Source organism: Perna viridis, chromosome 5 (genome assembly GCF_037379345.1).
Source record: "Perna viridis isolate PV_CMFRI_1.1 ecotype Kerala chromosome 5, ASM3737934v1, whole genome shotgun sequence".
NCBI lineage: Eukaryota > Metazoa > Mollusca > Bivalvia > Mytilida > Mytilidae > Perna > Perna viridis.
The window spans coordinates 47376420-47393647 of NC_142449.1; the positions used below are offsets into that span (position 1 = coordinate 47376420).

General features: G+C 31.9%; 1 protein-coding gene and 1 long non-coding RNA gene across 4 annotated transcripts in view; both read right to left on the reverse strand.

Moving 5' to 3' along the window:
- Window positions 1-24: 24 nt before the first annotated feature.
- LOC148617986 (uncharacterized) lies at window positions 25-1560 on the reverse strand. Its single transcript, XR_015921939.1, has 2 exons — window positions 827-1560; window positions 25-402 (listed from the first exon to the last, which is right to left on the reverse strand). It is a non-coding gene; the product is annotated as an uncharacterized LOC148617986 (long non-coding RNA).
- A 6720-nt stretch (window positions 1561-8280) lies between these two features.
- The window catches only part of LOC148617987 (calbindin-32-like), a 35482-nt gene continuing 26534 nt past the window's right edge, over window positions 8281-17228 (reverse strand). For 2 of the 3 annotated variants that reach the window (XM_088585683.1, XM_088585682.1), the window contains exons 8-11: window positions 15023-15068; window positions 13119-13175; window positions 12235-12306; window positions 8281-10362 (exon numbers count right to left, since the gene is read on the reverse strand). In XM_088585683.1, coding sequence (XP_088441809.1) covers window positions 10207-10362; window positions 12235-12306; window positions 13119-13175; window positions 15023-15068 — 331 coding nt within the window. In that variant the 3' untranslated portion in view covers window positions 8281-10206. Of the gene's footprint in view, window positions 10363-10929; window positions 11310-12234; window positions 12307-13118; window positions 13176-15022; window positions 15069-17228 lie in introns of those variants that run through there. The other variant, XM_088585684.1, reaches the window with a different exon arrangement.

Consider the following 17228-nt stretch of genomic DNA (forward strand, 5'->3'; position numbering starts at 1 on the left):
TAACTTGACAACAGGTAAGGTAACTGCAGGAGACAACTCCACGTGGAGCACAACATCGTGCTAACTATCCCATTTGTAATTTTTAATCGTTTAAAATGGGAAACAGTGTGCAAAATAACTAAGAAATGGCGACTACGTACATTCAACCCGGTAAAAAATCATCTTAATTGAAAACAGATAAACTATTAAATACTATCCTCTCTCTTACAAGTGGACAATTATAATAAAATCTGAAATAATATTCACATAACAACAGTATAAACATGGGGTTTGTCAATGTCATCATATATTTGTTCCTCTGTTGAATCTTTACAATCATTGTTTGTAATATTTGTCTGGTTATTGGTCATTGTGTTGTAAGCTTGTCCAGTAGATTCCTTCCGCTTTGTATCCTCATAGGATCTAGAATAAGAAACAATTTGTTTATTCGTCGCTTAAAGAACAGAGCTAGATATGGAATTTGTAACGAAAAATAACGTGTGACAAAAACTCTTAAAAAAAGCAATGCGAGTAAAATCAGTGAAATGAAAGAAGCCAGACAATTTAAAGTGTTTTTATTAATCTAGATCCATACATGAAGATTATAGTTGACAGAAAGTAATTTGAAAGTAATTAAACCACGGCTTCTTTGTATATACACGATAGCTATAACAGAGATGTACAATAACTGTAATCAAAGACAAAGACATACAAAAACAAAAAACAAAAAAAAGGGGGGGTTCCCCGTCATTTACTTAGCTTTGACATGCCATATTCATGGGCCTTTCCAGCCATGATTTGCATGAGTGTATATTTTCTAAAAATTAAACAACTGACAATGACTTACCTCATCTTTTTGGTTCTAAAAATGATGATATCTGAAATGGAGATTGAAAAAAAGTGCAAGACTTAAGTTATCATTTCTTTTTGCTTTTGTTACTTTGTATGTAGGATTTTATGTTCTTTGTTGTGTATGTCTGTTTTCCATGGCTGGTCTTTGTCCCTGGATTACTTTCTTCTGGTTACCGCTATGACCTTGGTTCCCTTGATTACTCTTTCAAAGATATAGGCGATGATACCTATCGATACGGAGTGTCCATTAGATTTCACCGTAAACATAAGCAGCTTAATGTTTAAAGGTATAAAAAGCATAGAATGCTTACTCTGTCGGAGCATTAACAGCATTATCTGCATTGGTACTGTGAATTTAAGACATAATAGCGACGGGTATATTTTTGCAAAATTTGGAATTACTTATCATCAGAAAAAGTGGAATTCCCATTATCATTATGCATTACTTATTAGCAGTATATTTTACAAAAATTCAAATCCGAATTAATAATCTATGTAGTAATTTCTAAATTTCAGTTTGTCTTTCAGTTTTAGTATTGTTTGTTGTTTTTGTCCCTTTTCTTTGAATAGTATTTATATTGACATTCAATTATTGAATTACAATCTAACTGTTGTTTCCATGTATTTTTAATCGAAAACATATTTGTCCAGTGTGGTGGACGTGTTTTTCAACAAACGATCGGCATTCCAATGGAAACAAATTGTGCTCCTTTACTTGCTGACCTATTCCTTCACTCTTATGAGGCTGACTTTATAGCTGATATGATCAGAAAGAAAGAATATCGTTTGGCTAGATCCTTCAATCTAGGTTTCCGCTATATAGATGACGTATTATCTTTAAACAATCCTAATTTCGGGGATTTGATACATCGCATCTACCCAAAAGAACCTGAGATAAAGGATACTACAGACACTGTGAAGTCAACCTCATATCTTAACCTACACTTAGAAATCGATGGTAGAGGAAAACTATTGACCAAACTTTACGACAAACGTGATGACTTTTCATTCAGAATTTTCAACTTTCCTTTCATCTGTGGCAACATCCCTTTGGCCCCTGCGTATGGAGTGTTCATATCACAACTCATACGTTATGCCAGAGCTTGCCTAAACTATGCAGACTTTTTGTATCGCGCTAGAACTCTAACAAATAGGCTTTTGAAACAGGGTTATGTTGCTACAAGATTGAAGTCATCACTACAGAAGTTTTATGAACGTCATCATGAACTCGTGGATCGTTAGAGTGTATCCATCAGCACCATGAAAACTGATTTATTCAACGGATCATAGTTTTCCTTTCCTCATTCGTCTACCCCGGACTTGTCTTTTTATGAGCAACTAGGCGGTTGTTTCTAGAAAAGCAGAGGACGCTTACCCTACCGGTGCACCTGGTCCATGCTCCCAGTTTTTAGTAGAGTCAGAGTTGCTCATTTGCTTTTGTTAAATTGTATGTATGATGTTAGTTACTTTATGTTCTTTGTTGTATACGTCTGTTTTCCATGTCTGGTCTTTGTCCCTGGATTACAGTCTTTGTCCCTGGATTACATTCTTTTGATTACCGCTATAAGTTAAACCTTTTTTTTAATTCGAATTGTAATTATTCTGCTGTTTCCCTTGAATTCAAATATTTCATATTTTTTTGTATATGTTCATTTTAATATTATTACAATTCTTATTACCTTTCTTCTTAAGAACGATACAAATAAATATTTCTATGATTTGTAACAATATTAACAAAACAACCACTACAATAAGAACATCTTGTGCACCACTTGTACAGTCTGAAAAAAAAATATAGCCAAATTACTCTACTTAACATATTCTTTCAACAAAATTCAATTGTAGTGTAACGAAATTTAGCTAGGTACAATGAGACAATGTTACTAGTAAATTGTTTCATACTCTTGTGTATATATTCGAGCTAATTGTATTATATTGTATGGAAGGAGAGAAGACCACGTAAGTTGAAAAAACAAACTCGTGTCCCATTCCAGTTTGTTCTTTGAGCAATTAAGAGTAATCAAGGGAACCAAGGTTATAGCGGTAATCAAAACAACGCAATCCAGGGACAAAGACCAGACATGGAAAACAGACATACACAACAAAGAACATATAGTAACTAAAATCATACATACAAAGTAACAAAACCAAATGAGAAATTCGGACTCCACTAAAAACTGGGAGCATGGACCAGGTGCACTGGTAGGGTAAGCGTCCTCTGCTTTTCTAGAAACACCCGCCGAGTTGCTCATAAAAAGTCAAGTCCGGGGTAGACGAAATAGGAAAGGAAAACTATGACACGTTGAACAAATCAGAAAATGTTACGAACAATGACACGATATAAATACATACTTGAATGTCAAATACAAATACTGGTAATTGTTTGAAGTGTGTTAACATCTTGATTGAAAACTACATAATTGATCCACGAATAAGCTATTTGTGTTATATTCCTACTACATGTAAGACAGCACTTTACTTTGCGGTGTACTGTATAAACTATTTTACATAAGTTTATTTTTATTATGAACAACAACTGAATGAGTTAGTTTACTTTACAGGTGTATTCAATTGATGTCTAACTTGTCAGTTAAAAGTGGATATTGATATTGTTGCATTTTTGAACTAACCTTTTTCATAGCTTGTAGCTGCTGAAGAACCTGAAATAGAGCGTCCATAGTATAATATACTATATTTTAAAAAGTTTCTAGAAAAACAGAGGACGCTACGCTGCCGTTGGACCTGGTCCATGCTCAAGATTTAATTGAGTCCGTGTTGCTCATTTATTTTTGTTTTTTTGTTCATGTTGTTTTGGTTATTCCTCCTGTTCTTTGTTACGTTTGTCATTGCCCTTGGAATATACTAGTTTGATTTTGGTTCAAATCTCTTTCCTTAATAACTTTTTATAAAACTGCATTATTTATATATTTTCTAGATAACATTGCTCGACTTTTGAATACGCCAAGTATCAAAATCTTTATTTAGGATTATGAACTGCGTACGAAGCAAACTCAATTATTTTAATTTACGTTGTGTTTTAATGCCATTAAACTGGAAACATTACGTTTTTATATTGTAACAGCACGTTCGGTTCTTTGCTTCACGTTATCAAAACTATAAATCTGCAACTCTCACTAAATTTTTCTATTAGCTATTTCCTGTTAATATGTAATCTATTTTATTCGTTTTGCTCCATTATGTATGTAGATCATCTTTTTCCCCTGTATTCATATCTAGACAATACACTTGTATCTTAATGTATTTGAATTGTTTCATTGCTGAAGCAACGGGTCATAGTTTTCCTTTCCTCGTTTGTCTACCGCGGACTTGACTTTACATGAGCAACTCGGCGGGTGTTTCTAGAAAAGCAGAGGACGCTTACCCTACCGGTGCACCAGGTCCATGCTCCCAGTGTTTAGTGGAGTCCGAGTTGCTCATTTCTTTTGTTACTTTGTATGTATGATTTTAGTTACTTTAAGTTCTTTGTTGTGAATGTCTGTTTTCCATGTCTGGTCTTTGTCCCTGGATTGCGTTGTTTTGATTACCGCTATAACCTTGGTTACCTTGATTACTCTTTTACTAGTATTTTGATTTATAAAAAAATATATTATAACAGTAACGCTTCGATGGTCATCATGTTGACGAAAATAGAAGACACTTACTTACAGCACTGACTTGAAGCAGTATGCTCATTTGATGGTATATAATTTCACCATTCGGTAGATCATACTGAGCCTCACATGTAACATTGTTGTTATGATAATCCATTTTAACACTAAATATCTCAAGATGAAATCTATAATTAAATATATCACATGATGAATTGTATCGAGACGCATCTTGTTGGATCTTGTCACATCTGTCGTCAACAGTGACCCAGTACACAATGGGACCAGTCTCAAACGAACTTCCATATTTGACAAGGACTGGACTTCCGGTTGTTAAACATATAAAGCTCAGGCTATGACCCTCCGTCACAGGTAAATTTTTGTTTGTTGTCAAAATTACCGTACTGTCCACTGAAGCAAGAAGCAATAAATAAAATGCATAAACAAACTAATGTGATGAGACCGAAAAGCAACAACAAACAATTAATTACTGAAAAAAGAAGTACAACCAATAACAGAATACACACACACAATAGTAAGCGAACTAACTTTTAACAAACTCAACTAAAACAAAACAAAATATATAAAAGTTATTTGTTATGATAAAATTGATAAAAGAACGCGAAACAAATCAATCACGTGACTCAGTATCTTACAGAATGCAATGAGATTATCATTGATTTCGCTGCCCAACAAAAAAATATCCCTTTAACATACTTATTTTTACTTTGTGTTTTTTCTATCATTAGCACATATAGACGATATACACTATATACACACACATTTATATATATAGACACTCAATGCTCGTCATATCAACTGTTCTACACAATCATTTTCTTTATATTATTTCAAATAATGCTTTAGCATAAGACAAAACTTACCTGCTGTAAGATATACCACAAGTAGCAAAAGTTGACCGAACAGTACATCGGCTGCCATATTTGGCCAGAATAAAGAAAGTTGGAATTCTATTACTAAGTATCTATACATAAAAGATTTAATCTTAGTAAACATGAACAATCATAAAATTTCACAAACTGTTGACATATGGGTAGTGGACATTAATAATTTCTTCAGAATACGGGAAATTTACGATCGTATTTTACTGATAAACATGGACTTCAATTGGATATTGTATACCCACCAATACGTATTTAAATATACATGTACCTTATTTAAGGTCATGTAATGCAAAATTGTAGTGTCCTTATTAATGAAAAATGCTAACGTCACGATTTATCATAATGACACACTGAATGAAAACTGCCTTTTCAGCATCCTAAATGACACAAGGTTCTTTGTTACACTTATGGTTCTTTAATATGATCAGTAATCGGTTGTTCAGCATTGGGTACATTTCTGTATGATGGTTGCTTTTTATAAGAAAAGAAGCGACGACTAAAAAGTTGTGGCGTGTAATACACAGATTTTTATTACCTATTTTGCAAAACGGTAAAATTGCAAAGCATTTTTAATACTTATACATTTTCAACAGACAGTACGTCAAAGAGTAATCAACGGAACCAACATTTAAGCGAAAACCAAAACAAAATGTAATCCAAGGACAAAGACCAGACAGGGAAAACAGACACACAACAAAGAACATTTAATAACAAATTAATACAAAACAAAACAAATTTAAAAAAAAAAAAACAACAACAAAAAAACACAAACAAGCAAAAGCATTCAATTGTTCACAAAAAGTCAAGCCCAGAGACGACGAAAGAGGAAAATAAAATTCGAAAAGTAAACTGATATATAACTACGTTGATGTTTTCTTTTATGTTTATACCAAGATATATGTACATATTGACTTAAAGTATCCATGAATATTTTATTAATATTATTAAAGTTTTGAATGATCTTTTGTTCATTGGAAAAAAAAATAGCTAATAAAAATAACGATATCTTTTAAACTAAAAAACATAAAAGGATTATGAAAAACAAAGAAAGTTTAATATCCGATTTACTTTTTAAATAATTCAATATTGTTCACGATTTTCTATGCTCTACAATTTTCATGATGGGTTAAACGATAACTTAATAAGGTTTGCCGGTCCAAATTTCCAGTTCGATGAATAAAATATGTACGGATCAAGTGGTGATGGTTTGGGTTCCAGTTACATAGCATGTCATGGTATGCAATCGTCTGTTGTGCCTACCACCATTCTTTTTTTACTATTTTAGAGATATTATGAAATATATACTATGAAAGTACTTTAATTCGTGGATTAGTGACGAAATACAGGTTCGTTGATTCTTGAATTCGTAGTATTAAGGTTTTCAACATACACACCATTGGGATTTACCTGTTTGTTGGAAACCTAATTCGTGGTTTGGCCTACCCATGAAAACCATACAAACTGGTACCCCATGGATAGTAGTACTTTCATAGTAGGTTGTTTATAGCGCAATATAGGTTTAAAGTTGACTTATTAGAATATTACATTGATTCACCAGTACACATATATTAATCACATTCATATTGTATTGTTAGAACATGAATCACAAGAAAGTATTTTCATTTGATTTTATAATTTGAAATACAGTGACATATGTTGAAACAATTCCACAAAAAACTGTGTGTGAAAAAGATGTTTTTGTTATGCGAGTATAAAATGATACGCAAGATACTTAATAGTTACAAAAATACTAATCATATAAGTATTGCAAATTCTTGTATGCTGTTTTTTCAAGAGTTACCTCTGATTAGCAGCATACGAATAAAAAATATAGGAAGTTCTAAACCCGAATGTTTATTGTACACAAGAAGTAGTAAAAAACTAAGTTTGTTTTAATCTGCAAGATTTGTTCTATAATATATATTAAGACTGGCAAGTTTTGCTACTGAATAAAATAAATAAAAAGGAAGAAAGACCTCACCTATTCAGTATATTACTTCCATTCAAGTTTACAGTTCTTGAATAGTATAAATTTCCAATTTACATCATATACCATCCACCCACTCCCCTTAACCCACTGTATCCATCTTCATTCCCTCAAAAAAAAATCCCCACCCCATAGTATCCCCATTGAATAATTCTCTATTCAATATTGACATTATCAAATTGAATTTTATATTCCAATTTTTCAACATTTAAATTGTAATTTCTAATTAAATTTTATACATTAATCATACCAATAAATACTTCTAAAACTAATTCAAAATCCCCATTCCCATACATTATCCCAATCCCACATCCGTTTTTTCCAAATATCATAGAATAGGAAGTTTTCGCCATACATTATATATAAGGCTGTTTGCTACAGTATACGTTTATCAAGTACAATTACTTGAAAAGTACTCCTATGCAACAGAGTATGATTGATTTTAAAAACCTCTGTCCACGGGAAACTGAAAATGATGTGTTCATTTTTATAACCGAAAAGACAGACCATATATACATTTTATTTTTAGACTGGCATAACTGTCTAAAATTTAAAAAAAAGAAAATGCTTTTCTTTCCAGTGCACCTGCTTCTATTTACCGGTTAATAATGAACATTGGTGAATATTTTTTTTCGTTTTTAGCTGTCGTTTTGAATAGAATAGCTTTATTTTTTTTCAAATTTATCTTTTGACATTTAGTTGTTTAGTAACATTTTAAGTGCATGTAATTGGTTTCTGCTACATTCTAAGGAACAGTTTTAAGTACCTTTGCCAAACTTTGTAACAACATTTCTATATAAAAACTTATAAATGATTTTCATATATTCACTAAACCATTTGAAAAGCTATCGGTCAATGTATAAATGAAATTTCAAAGAACTAGTCAATAGACATATGATCGGAGGAACATATTGCGTACTCTCTGTGAGTCAGAAAAAGAACTATAAAGTTCAAGATTTAAAGCTTTATTATCATAAACTGTTTAAAATATGAAATTGATAACAAAACATATTAAAAAGAGAAATGTAAAGCATCAAGCAAGAGAATAAAATGCAAAAATCGTAAATTCGCTGAAAAAACACGGTATCGGAAGCTTTTTGACAAAACTTGCAACATATTCTTCATATTTAAAATAAAATGTTTAACCATTAAACATCCTTTGATAGTGCTATCATATGATAAGGCATCTCAAAGGAATTCGGCAATCATCAGGTATTTTCTTTTCTATCTATACATGAAAGTAAAAAACTGTCACTTTAAATGCCGATCTTTGTGTGGTTCCGATGAAAGCAGAATATGAATATATAGTGGTATATTTTTATTCCGCTTCTTGTGTATAAGACATTTTAAAGAGATGCATATTTACATGTGGCATCTAAAATTGATCAAAATGCAAAGAATTACCAGCTACTTGTATACTAATGATCACCTCAAAGAACTTTTTGTATATTATCAATAGGTAAACAGAACAAACACTCGTTGGTGTGGATTTAAAAAAAAGTCGTATATTATAATACATTGAACATTAAATAAATTTTGATTTTGTTTAATTTAAGCAATTTAAAGGAAACTTCACTTATGACAGAAACACCTTTGCTCAACTTCCCAACGTTTTTCATTCTCCTGGTAATGCGTTAATTAACGAGGCCTTCGTTTTTTACCATTCGATTTCGTATCAGTACTGATATACAGCATTTTCATCTGTGCATCTTTTATCAATCGAAATAGATGGAGATATATTTTTGATTTACTGGGAAGTTTCGTGCTGTTTTTTTTCGTGGTTTTTGCGAACAATCTGCCTTCGCGTAGATTTAAATTCGCGATCGTTTCTTAAATTGTATTATATTGTTCTTCAAAGAAAATACTAACGACAGTTTAATATTCGCGTTACGGGCCTTACCGCAAAAATAAAACTGTTGCAAAAACTTCACGGGTTTACAATTGTGCACATGGGGCTTAAATGCTTCTATTCTTAATTTATACATAGGATAAACTCCGATAATAGTGAATTTCATTAAGTAATTTAAGCGTTTTGAAAATATTAAATATGAATTTTTTATACCAGTTTAATAAGTTGTCCGAATTTTTAATTAAATTTATCCAAAGTACATCAAATTCCCGTCAATTTTAATATTTTATTATAAAATTAATCAGCGAAAATGGTCTTCAATATTGTATATAGCATTGTTCCATCGTGTCACTTTTGTCAAAAGAAGCGCAAATAAGTTCTGAATTATTAGTTATTTGCGCAAATGCAATGCTCTCATACATGTGTAATTCGTTAAACCAACATTCAAATAGGTACAACGACACATCTACAAAATTACAACAAAGTTTTATATCAATAGAAAAATCGGAAAAATAAAGAACTCTCACAAACCAGTACGTTCAATACGTGCAAACTGACATGAAACAATAAATAATTCTATATAATAATTACGTTGTCATAAAAAAAAACAACAAAAAACCAATGCTACGACGCTATTAAAAAAACGTTCTTTCCAGTTAATTTTATTCATGAATTCATGGTAAATAGTGACTACAATATGCAAATTGTAGCCTTCATTTTCCTACCACGAAAACCAATTTTAACATACCATGCAATAAATGATTTTACATAACTTTATGATATGGTAAGCTCTTTTCTATTCGTTGTGATTCTCATTTTGACCTTAAACCTTTAGCGAAGACATCTTACCGAAAAGCGACTGTAATATCGATAAATAAATAAATGTTTATACTATCAAGATACAGACATCGTATATTTCAAAACTAAACCACAAAGATTAACGTTAAACATCGGATTTTCGTTAGACTTCGAATGAAGAACACAAGTAGCAATTGTAGTCCCCAGTGTCTGCATTTAAGAAGGTTATTATGTACTGGCTTCCGGTTCGTCTGCTGTTGATTGTCTATTATATGACATCAACACCATTGCTAGTTCTCTCTTGTTGATTTTTCCGTCGTGGTTCAGATCGCATTTTTCCAAGAGAATTTCTTTACATTCCATCAAATCTTCTTCGTCATAGTCCTGCAATAAATACAATTAATATCTTCTAAATAGTATATATTAATGTTTGCTTTATTGATACACTCTGTAATTGACCACATTTCACGGGAAACACTGAAGCCTAATGACGGAAATGGCAATTCCGGGCTTGTTTTAGAACTTATATTCAGTAAATGATAGTAGTCAAACATTATTTGTACATTGTTCGCAAGAATTTAATCATGTTTGTTAAATATACATATTATATATAATAATCAATCGACAGACGACAAACGCCGTTTAGAAACTACAAAGAAAGTAAACGAACGTGCAATGACTGAATATTTGGTACGGCTAGGTCAGGGATAAATATGTTTTTTTATTATTGAATTGACACATCTAGATCAAATGTTTAACTTTTGATGGCGCGTGGTTTCTTAAAACATAATTTGCAAAGGTTCAGCACAATGGTTATGGGAAAATCATGGAAATTTTTTTTTACTTTTACATTGATACATGTATCAAAATACAAATTAGCAATTATATGTGTAAGTGGCATTGCATTATCACAAAAATAGTTTATCAATACAAATATAACGAGAATAGGTATGGTGTATATATCAAAGAGACAAAAAAGGAAGAAAAGAGAGAAAATGTCAGTCCAAGGCCAGGGTCTTCAATAAACAACGAGGAAATCCTCATACCACAGGGGAGGCTGCAGCTGGCCCAAAAACATCATTATTCACAGGTACAGTGAAAGAGTTGCCCCAAATATACTCGATATATATGCTTAAGAGTAAATTTTCCTCCACCTTCATTTTATCATTCTGTCCCGTACAATATTTTGAAATAAAAAAAAAATAAAATAAATAATGAGAAAAGAACAGACAAAACGACCATCTTAAAGAGAAAGCCTAATGTACCATTTTTCCCAACAGTACTTTCCGTCACCAATTATATATATAGTACATGCATCATACCTGACGCTTCTATCGAAATTTAAATTAACATTTTAAAACATTTTATTTATTACCAATATAACTATCATAAAAAGGTTTATTTGTAATATACAACAAAGAGACAAACTTATTAGTTAAAAAAAGATAAAATATTACCTTATTATGATAAGTACAAATACATGGAGAATATGAACCATATAAAAGGAATAATTTCAATTTTTGTTTTGTACAATATAATTCTATATTTATATTTTCATTATAAGTTTCAATATGTTGATTGGTATGATTGTAAACCTATCATGCTGCACTTAAGTGTAAGTGTTTGTAAGAATCATGCAAAATGGGAAAAATCAGAAACATGCATGTCAAAATCCCACTGATCTGACAATGTAATACCACTCTAGGATACTCTCTCTATTTGAAAAGACAATTATTTGATCTCTGCATCACTGGCTTTGCTCAGAAATTTTGCAATAGAATGTTAGAAAAATGAGGTTTTTGACAGAGTTATCTGCCCTTGAAATTTTCACTTTCACCGCATCACAATACAATTGTAACTCAGTAGTCCAGCATGATATGGAAAATCTTGTCTGTTTTCCTTGATTCTGGTGGGGAAAAGTAAAATGAATACACTCAAAACGGTGTTTTTTTTATACCAGGTTTAACCCAGCATGATTCTTACAGATACTGACACTTAAATAACAACGGTCCTTTAAGTTTAAAATTAGTAATTGAAAACATTATTAACTTTACTATATATATATATACATTTTGTTTTCATTCTGCTGACTTTTGTTATTTAAGAGGGTCATAAAAGATTGTTTTAGTTGTAAATTGTTTTAATTTCTTAAAATAATGTATCATTACCATTCAGTTCATTATTATCATCATTTTCTTCAATATATCATTATTGCTGTTCTGTCCCCGTTGTTTCCTAATTTAATTAATTACTTACCTCTTCTACCAGTTCCATTAAATCTTTCAGGAATCCACAAAGTTCTTCGTCTTCTATGTTACCATTGTTATCCTTAAAAAGTTAATATTGTAAAAACTAATGACATGAATTCCTCTAATTCCTCACATATATGAATGGTGAATTAAAAAGGAAAAGCAAATTTTAAAAAAATTCTCAAGTCTCTAACACTTTGGTATGGTGAATATTGTTTAAAACAATCATAGAAATCCTTGTCTACACTTCGGTGTGGATAACGTCTCGTACAAAAATTAATATAGAGACACGTATTTATATTTCGGAATGGAAAATTTTGTAAAAAGGTCAGTTATACATACATTTGTCTGTGGTTGGGAAAGGTGAATTTTGTATTAACGACAGCAATGATAGGAACACGTGTCTATACATTGGAATGGAGAATGTTTATAGTTTATTTTATGTGTAACCCGGATAATTGTAACTGCCCCCAATAAAGTCAAGGAAATTTATGTTAGATGAAGTAATTTTAGTATAAAAGATTAATTTTAGCGAAACCAGAGGATTGACGAGGATATGATGTATATTTTTCCATTATATCATGATTTTACCATTTTTCCTAGTGACTCTAAATCTCGTTTGGAAGCTACGCCACCTATCTATAACTTCTCAAGAAAACAATATTCATCAATTCGTAGATTGTTAACATAAAACATCAAATCCTGTATATTGCGTAATTTCGAGTCTCTATCAGAAATCATGATTAGTTCTGTTCGAAATAGATATATTTTTTATTTCTTTGTCTTGCTAATGACTTTGCTCTTTTTGAAATTTGATCAAATTAACCTGATCGCTCATGCTTTGCTGATGGTTTGGTGCTATCTCTTGAGGCTAAAGTAACATTAACTTACTCTGTCATAGAGTGAGAAAACACGGTCGATATCATCTTGGGTTAGTTTGCTTGCATTCTGCAAATATATGACGAAAAAGGCAATTAATTTAAATACTTGAACAATATTTCTGTTTCAAACCAAAAGCGACGATTAAACGATAACGATTGTGATCTTGGCAACATTTTATTGTTAGTTTGCTTGCTTTGAAATGCAAAATGGAATTACACATAAAATGCCAAAGTAGAACTATAAACCAACCGTTCACTTAAAATAAACAGCGAATATATTAAAAGGGTACAACCATTTCTTTTATTTTGATTTATGCCAGAGCTTGCCGAAACTACGCAGACTTTTTGTATCGCGCTAGAACTCTAACAAATAGGCTTCTGGAACAGGGTTATGTTGCTACAAGATTGAAGTCATCACTACAGAAGTTTTATGATCGTCATCATGAACTCGTGGATCGTTAGGGTGTATCCATCAGCACCATGAAAACTGATTTATTCAACGGGTCATAGTTTTCCTTTCCTAGTTCGTCTACCCCGGACTTGACTTTTTATGAGCAACTCGGCGGGTGTTTCTAGAAAAGCAGAGGACGCTTACCCTACCGGTGCACCTGGTCCATGCTCCTAGTTTTTAGTGGAGTCCGAGTTGCTCATTTACTTTTGTTACTTTGTGTGTATGATTTTAATTACTTTATGTTCTTTGTTGTGTATGTCTGTTTTCCATGTCTGTTCTTTGTCCCTGGAATACAATCTTTTGATTACCGCTATAACCTTGGTTCCCTTGATTACTCTTTCTAAACTACTTCAACAAGTATAAACACACTTAAAGCTCTGAAAGGGAACGACCACAAAATAATAAAATTAACGGTAACATAACGATGGCAATTCTTTAAAATCAAACTATAGAGTAATATAACGGCACAGACACATTAATGAACACGAAGCCGTCACAATAAAATAAGCCATCTGCTTACAGATGGAATACCGGAATTTCCGGAAAAATTGTCAAAATATATAGGTGTTTATTCTCTTCCTTTTTGTTACAATGGGCCTCTAATACAAATACTATTATAATAAGATACCTATATGTAGTTAGTTTACTTGCTTGCAAGGTATTTGGTGGGGTTCATTTTGGAAATTCAAAGACATTAACAAATCATAGTTTTTATTTTTTGTTGTTTTAAGTTCTGTTTGATGAAAAATTTCAAATAAAGATCTCGTAAAAAGGAATATTACATAGATATATAATGAATAAAAGAGGTCACTTAATTAAATTATATCTAGGTTATCCTCAATGGGGATCATTCTCCCGTATCAATCATGATTTTATGATTGAACTTGCCAGAAAACTTGGGTAAGAGTTGGAAGAATTTGATTCAACTGTAAACCACTATCATAATAGTAAGGTCCCTCGGTGAGGTTGAATATCACAATATCAAACTAGGATTCTAGGACCCTGAATAGCTCACCTTGTTCATTTTTGCCTTTCAAAGGCATAATTCTTAAAAAGAGTTGTCTAACAACTTCAAATCATGGAAACTTATGTAGGGTTTATCATAAGGATCATTTCATCAATTGAAGTATTTTTCCCTCTATTGTTTTCAAAGTCATTTTTCGCCTTTCAATTACTGTAACTCTAACAAAGAGTCATGCTTCCGCCGAGACTCTATAAAGACTTCGTAGAATTCTCAAAGCCAAAGATGAATGTCACATTGATTTTCGCGAATGTCTTCTGATTTGGTAGATGTATGTAGAAATTGGCTCTGGTTTGGACTTTTAGTACTTCTTTTGTACAAGTTGAATTAAATCTGGAACTTCCTTAGCATTTGATTGTAATAAGTCTGCTGATGTGATGTCACTCTTTGAAACACATGTAAAGTACACCAAAATTTGCAATATTCATATTCATATACTTACTTTAAAAACAGGTCTACATAAGAAATTTTCTTTCACTGGCAGTAACCTGTAAATATCCCATTTCAGTAACTTCTTCATGTATAGACATAAGGTAATATATAATTATCTAAAATTTCATTGTCTTATAAGGTGAAAATTCCAGAAAAGCTGTCGTCATCCAAGAAATACATTACTATTAATTGTGAAAATGAACAGACAAACCAACAAGACTACCAAACAGACACACCAATAAGACTACCAAACAGACAAACCAATAAGACTACCAAACAGATAAACCAATAAGACTACCAAACAGACACACCAATAAGACTACCAAACAGACAAACCAACAAGACTACCAAACAGACACACCAACAAGACTACCAAACAGACAAACCAATAAGACTACCAAACAGACAAACCAATAAGACTACCAAACAGACAAACCAACAAGACTACCAAACAGACAAACCAATAAGACTACCAAACAGACAAACCAATAAGACTACCAAACAGACAAACCAATAAGACTACAAAACAGACAAACCAATAAGACTACCAAACAGACAAACCAACAAGACTACAAAACAGACAAACCAATAAGACTACCAAACAGACAAACCAATAAGACTACCGAACAGACAAACCAATAAGACTACAAAACAGACACACCAATAAGACTACCAAACAGACAAACCAATAAGACTACCAAACAGACAAACCAATAAGACTACCAAACAGACACACCAACAAGACTACCAAACAGACACACCAACAAGACTACCAAACAGACAAACCAATAAGACTACCAAACAGACACACCAATAAGACTACAAAAAAGACAAACCAATAAGACTACTAAACAGAAACAAATAAGACTACCAAACAGACACACCAACAAGACTACTAAACAGACAAACCAATAAGACTACAAAACAGACAAACCAACAAGACTACCAAACAGACACACCAATAAGACTACTACACAGACAAACCAACAAGACTACCAAACAGACACACCAATAAGACTACTAAACAGACAAACCAATAAGACTACCAAACAGACACACCAATAAGACTACCAAACAGACACACCAACAAGACTACAAAACAGACAAACCAATAAGACTACAAAACAGACAAACCAACAAGACTACCAAACAGCTTGAACCTATACACTACATTTTTAGTACAAATTTTTCAAGACTACCAAACAGACACACCAACAAGACTACCAAACAGACACACCAACAAGACTACCAAACAGACAAACCAATAAGACTACCAAACAGACACACCAATAAGACTACCAAACAGACACACCAATAAGACTACCGAACAGACAAACCAATAAGACAACCAAACAGACAAACCAATAAGACTACCGAACAGACAAACCAATAAGACTACCGAACAGACAAACCAATAAGACAACAAAACAGACACACCAATAAGACTACCGAACAGACAAACCAATAAGACTACCAAACGTTTTGGTAAATTAACAGCTTGAACCTATACACTATATTTTTAGTACAAATTTTTCAAGTTCGAAACTGAAATGAAAAAATTATTAGTTTATACATGTGTTCATTGATATTCAAGTACCATTCTGTGTAAGAATCAGGAAGTGAGTGGCACATCATTTTTCTCAATTTGGTATCTTTTGTCTAAAATTTATTCAATATATTTAGAAAAACAACTGAAAAGCTAAATTAAATTAATTCATAAGTATCTGTGACGTATGATTCTTATTTTGATTATCATATGATTCTCATATGGTAATTTTGGCTTAAAAACATATGATTATCATATGATAATCATGCAATAATCATATGTATACCGAAGATATGATTATCATATGGTGCTGGACTTATATGATAATCATATGATGCAAACCATATAATTCTCATGTGTGGCACATTTGCCTGTGTAAAAAGGTTGTTTACAAAGCATTAAAGCTTTAGTCAAAGAAAAATATAATTGATCGTAAGAAAACAAAACCCAAATCATGAAACAAAACAAAAACATCAAACAAAAACAATACAACACAAAAATTCGGACAAATCCCCTTTACCAAGTAACTATAGAATACCAAGAAAAAAAATTTTGAAACTGCAGATATTTCCCCTGTAACAGGGTGTAGACATTATCAGATTTCTACGATATATTTAAGCAAAAATTGTGTTAATAAAAATGAATACACTATTGTTAAAATGCTAAATAT